Source organism: Vigna umbellata, chromosome 1 (assembly GCF_029865625.1).
Source record: "Vigna umbellata cultivar VRB3 chromosome 1, Vumbellata_1.0, whole genome shotgun sequence".
Classification (NCBI taxonomy): domain Eukaryota; kingdom Viridiplantae; phylum Streptophyta; class Magnoliopsida; order Fabales; family Fabaceae; genus Vigna; species Vigna umbellata.
This window is the reverse complement of record NC_142165.1, coordinates 61,014,700-61,020,079: the sequence shown is the minus strand read 5'-3', so window position 1 is coordinate 61,020,079 and position 5,380 is coordinate 61,014,700. Positions and strand designations below refer to the sequence as shown.

At 35.7% G+C, this 5,380-nt stretch overlaps 1 protein-coding gene across 1 annotated transcript; it reads left to right on the top strand.

Moving 5' to 3' along the window:
* Positions 1 to 359: 359 nt before the first annotated feature.
* On the top strand, positions 360 to 2,873 carry LOC148205961 (glutamate decarboxylase 4-like). The gene is made up of 6 exons (XM_047299961.2): positions 360 to 512; positions 646 to 850; positions 989 to 1,404; positions 1,483 to 1,736; positions 1,827 to 1,879; positions 2,122 to 2,873. Exons 1-6 carry the CDS (start codon positions 427 to 429, stop codon positions 2,584 to 2,586), a joined length of 1,479 nt encoding a protein of 492 aa, XP_047155917.1. The 5' UTR covers positions 360 to 426; the 3' UTR covers positions 2,587 to 2,873.
* Positions 2,874 to 5,380: the final 2,507 nt, after the last annotated feature.

Below are 5,380 nucleotides of genomic sequence, written 5' to 3'. Positions count from 1 at the left end.
GGATTTAATTATATTTTTTATATTTTAAATATTTAATATTATTAAAAAGTAATTATTTTTCAATCTTTAAAATTTTAGGATTCTTTTAATTTTAATTTGAATGTAATTTCTGAAATAAATAAAAGATAGCATAACTCGCTTAATAAAACAATAACTTTATCACGTCTTCTACAATTTCTAGAAAATACTGAAAAAAAAAGAGAATGAAAAGAAGCGAAAATTATGACACGGTTTCAAGGTCTCTTGTTCTGCTTTGACTAATGCAAAGAAAAATCTCGAACAAAGAACTATTCTCCGCGTCCATCATCCTATAAATACCACAACTTCCATTTTCATTAACACATCGAAACAAAGTTTAAAACAAACATCTTAGTACCAACTCTTCTCTCTTTGCTGTCTTTAAGATCACCAACATATTCCAACACCATGGCTTTTCCAAAACCTGCTTCTGAGTCTGACCTCTTTCTTCATTCCAATTTTGCATCTCGCTATGTTAGGGACTCTCTTCCCAGGTATATATATTTTATTTTCCATCATGCTATTCTCTCATTTTGTAGTGTTCATTCAGTATCATCTTTGACTTCTCTTTATTTTGATTTTCTTTCTGGGGAGGTAATTAATGAACTGTTGTTTTTGGTGATGCAGGTTCAGTATGCCTGAGGAGTCCATGCCAAAGGAGGCTGCCTACCAGAACATTCACGATGAGTTGCAACTTGATGCCATTCCAAAGCTTAACTTGGCTTCCTTTGTCACCACTTCCATGGAGGAAGAGTGCAACAAACTCATCATGGAATCCATCAACAAGAACTATGTTGACATGGACGAATATCCCATCACCACTGATCTTCACGTACGTCCTTATGATCAATTTATTTTCCTTTTCAATCTTTATATTTGGAATACGAAAGAGGTATTATATTTTTTTGGTGTTTGAATTGCACAATAATTTTTTCCACTTCCTCTGGTGTTGTACTTTGAATGGAAACAGAATCGGTGTGTGAACATGATAGCACGTTTGTTCCATGCTGACGTTGGAGAAGATGAGAATGGTATTGGAGCAGGAACTGTTGGGTCATCAGAAGCAATAATGCTGGCAGGACTTGCATTCAAGAAGAAGTGGCAGAACAAACGTAAGGCAGAAGGCAAACCTTATGATAAGCCTAATTTGGTCACTGGCTCCAATGTACAAGTATGTTGGGAGAAATTTGCCAGGTATTTTGAGGTGGAGTTGAGGGAAGTGGAGGTGAGAGAAGGATACTACGTTATGGATCCTGCCAAAGCAGTCGAGCTGGTTGACGAAAACACTATTTGTGTGGCTGCAATATTGGGTTCAACATACAATGGAGAGTTTGAAGACGTGAAGCTCTTGAATGACTTGCTGCTACAAAAGAACAAGCAAACTGGGTGAGTAATATTATTCAATTGATTAGCTGTAGTCATGAATTAAAGTGTTACTAAATTGGTAAGGTTGTGAGATGACAGATGGGAAACTCCTATTCATGTGGATGCTGCAAGTGGTGGTTTCATTGCTCCATTCCTATATCCAGAGCTGGAGTGGGATTTCAGGCTGCCATTGGTGAAGAGCATAAACGTGAGTGGACACAAATATGGGCTTGTCTATGCTGGTATTGGTTGGGTTATTTGGAGGACAAAGGATGACTTACCAGAAGACCTTGTGTTCCATATCAATTACCTTGGAGCTGACCAACCCACCTTCACCCTCAATTTCTCCAAAGGTTCTTCTTTACAATCTATGTGTGTTCCTTCCACACCTTGATTGCATATATAATCATACCTTATGCTTACCTTGTCATCTTCACTTGCAGGTTCTAGTCAGATCATTGCTCAATATTATCAACTAGTTCGCCTTGGCCAAGAGGTGAGTTCATATAGTTGGCCTTATCAGTCAGATTGACAACCCCTCTAATTCCAAGACTCTAATTATTACAATAAATTCAATCTGATATGTCTAATAAAGATAAGATATGAATAACTATCCATCACAATAATCCAAGTGAAATATAAAAATTGGCTAGAACAGGGTGGATGAACCATTTTCTCTTAGAAACGTTTGATGAACTTGAATATATACGCTTACCTCTGTTGTTGAATTAACTATAGGGTTATCGGAGCATAATGGAGAATTGCAGAGAAAATGCAATGGTGCTGAAAGATAATCTAGAGAAGAGTGGACGCTTTAACATACTATCGAAAGACGATGGTGTTCCAGTGGTGGCATTTTCTCTGAAAGATCGAAGCCAGTACGATGAGTACAAGATATCGGAGATGTTGCGGCGCCACGGTTGGATAGTGCCAGCTTATCCAATGCCACCTGCTGCTCAGCACATTAATGTGCTCCGTGTGGTGATCAGGGCTGAGTTTTCACGTACCCTTGTTCAGCGCCTTTCGTTTGATATACACAATGTGCTGCATGAGCTTGAAAAGGTGCATCCCACAATGACTAATAACACTGAGGATGTGAAAAAATCCTTGGTTGATTCTGTAGTCAAGAAAAATGCCATGGATACACAGAAAGAAATCATTGGTCAAGAATCCAACAAGCGTCAGAAAATCATGGCTGCCTAGTTAGGGAGCTCTGTCTCACTATGCCAACTAAATACGCTGCCTCTATTTGTTTTAACTCCATTCAAGATTCACTGTTAACTGTATTTCATTTTTCGTTCCCAAAATATCATTGTTGTTTATTTTTATATATATCGAGGTCGACTGAGATTAGTAATTTAATATATGTATAATGTAGTTTTTTTTTTTGTTTTTGTCAAAATATCCACCTCGTCATTCTTGCTCTAAAAGTTTGGCTTTGGTTTCACGTGCATTCCCTCGGTAACTTAAATTCTTGCCACGCGCCATGACGTCGGTGTTGAAAACAATTTTTTAAGAGATGAACATTTGTTGATTCTAACTATCTAACCCAAAATATATTATTATTATTATTAGATAGATCTAACAAATTTAAAACATTTAATAAGTATAAAATGTGTACATCTAAAGAAAAATTATATTTATGATAATATAAATTAATAAAAGATTTAAAGAATAATTCTGATGTATTATTTCAAATAGTAGAATACCATGTATATATATATATATATACATTCATGGATCCTATAATTCTTCATCTATTAAAGGAATGACAAGTGCACAAATCTGCACAAATTATAATAATATCTAAATTATAACTAACACAATATTTGATTACCTAATATCCTTTAATAGAATATTTGGTATATCTTAACACCCCCACTCAAGTTGGTGCATGGATATCACACATTCCCAACTTGAATAGAGACTCATTAAACAATCTTCTTGATACTCCTTTGGTGATAACATCGGCCAACTACAATTCTGATCTTACAAAAGAAAATGAAATTATTCCAGCTTCAAGCTTCTCTTTGATGAAATGTCTATCAATCTCCACATGCTTTGTTTTATCATGTTGCACAAGATTGTGAGCAATTGCTATAGCAGAAGTATTGTCACAGTACAAACTCATAGCTTCATTTTGTTTAAAGCCCAAATCTGATAGCACATTTTTAATCCACAAAAGTTCACATACACCTAGTGTCATACCTCTGAATTCTGCTTCAACACTAGATCTTGCTACTACAGGTTGTTTTTTACTCCTCCAAGTTACAAGATTCTCTCATACAAAAGTAAAGTATCCAGAGGTAGATCTTCTATCATCTTTTGAACTTGCCCAATCTGCATCAATGTACCCTTCTACCTTTAAGTTTTCATGATTTGAGAACAAAATTCCTTTTCCAAGAGCAGACTTCAAATATCTCAAAATCCTTTCAACAGCATCCATATGAAGCTTTCGTGGGTCATGCATAAATTGACTAACAACATTGCATAGGTGATATCTGGACGTATATGGCACAAATAAATTAATTTTCCTACCAGCCTTTGGTATCTTCCTCTGTCTATGCTTGCTGAATCTGAGCATTGAAAGAGTTTATAATTTTGTTCAATTGGTGTATCAACTGTTTTACTCCCAAGCAGCCTAGTTTCCGACAGTAAATCAATAATATATTTTCTTTGGCATAGAAAAATACCATGTTTTGATCTAGCTATTTCAATACCCAAAAAATATTTGAGGTTTCCAAGTTGTTTCATCTCAAATTCAGATGCAAGGTATTGTTGTAAACTAGAAATCTCATCTTGGTCATTTCCTGTAACAATCATGTCATCTACATATATAATTAAAGCTGTAATTTTTCCTTTTCCTCTCTTAAAAAATAAATCAGAGTTACTTGCTATATAGCCAAAAGCCTTCATAGACTTGGTAAACCTTCCAAACCATGCTCTTGGGGATTGTTTTAAGCCATATAGAGCCTTCTTTAATTTGCAAACCTTCATTCCAATTGAATCAGTCATGCCTGATGGAGAATCCATATAAATTTCTTCTGAAATTTCTTCGTGTAGGAAAGCATTTTTCACATCAAATTGTAGAAGAGGCCAATCTTGGTTTGCAGCTAGCGACAAAAGTATTCTCACAATATTGAGTTTGGCTACTGGTGCGAACGTCTCTTGGTAATCTACACCATAAGACTGAGTGTAACCTTTAGCCACAAGTCGTGTTTTATACCTCTCAATAGTTCCATCAACTTTATGCTTAATTGTAAAGACCCATTTGCAGCCCACAGTTTTCTTCCCTCTTGGTAAGGACACAAGATCCCAAGTGTTTTTTTTCTAAAGTTGTCATCTCCTCAACCATTGCTTCGATCCATCTAGGATCTGCCAAAGCTTCCTGTACATTATTAGGAATAGAAATTGAAGATAATTGAGATACAAATTATGCATATGACTGAGATAACCTGTGAGATGACACATATTTACTAATGGGATATTTAACTTTGGCTTGAAGGTCTGGTTCATATTTAACTAGAGGTTGACCATGGTTAGAACGAGGTGGAAGAATATATTGAACAGTAGTAGACTTAGTGTTTGGTGTGCTGGTGGTCTCACGCAGACAACAATCAATTCCATGATCAATTTCATCTAAATTAGTATTATCAGAGATAGGATCAGAAGGTACCTCTGAAGAGTCAAGTTGAACCTGTGGAGAAGATTGAGCCAATTGGTTATGATCAGAAGACACTGTATTATCCAGAAAAGAAGGGTCCATATTTAAGATTGGCTCACTTCCTGCAGAATGATCCTCACACAATAATTTATCTTCACAATCAAACATACCAACATCATGATTATGCACTTCACTTTTGTTGCCTCCCTGAAGTGGAGAATCAACATAAAAAAATTCATGCTCATTAAATGTCACATCTATAGAAATATAAAATTTCCTTAATGGTGGATGGTAAGCACGATAACCTTTTTGAGTTGATCCATACCCAACAAA

Bases quoted from the DNA above. Each gene is read 5' to 3' on its own strand.
- LOC148205961 (XM_047299961.2), top strand. From the start codon at position 427: ATGGCTTTTCCAAAACCTGCTTCTGAGTCTGACCTCTTTCTTCATTCC. The intron at 513-645 runs GTATATATATTT...TTGGTGATGCAG, and splicing joins GTTAGGGACTCTCTTCCCAG to GTTCAGTATGCCTGAGGAGT. The intron at 1,880-2,121 runs GTGAGTTCATAT...AATTAACTATAG, and splicing joins TAGTTCGCCTTGGCCAAGAG to GGTTATCGGAGCATAATGGA.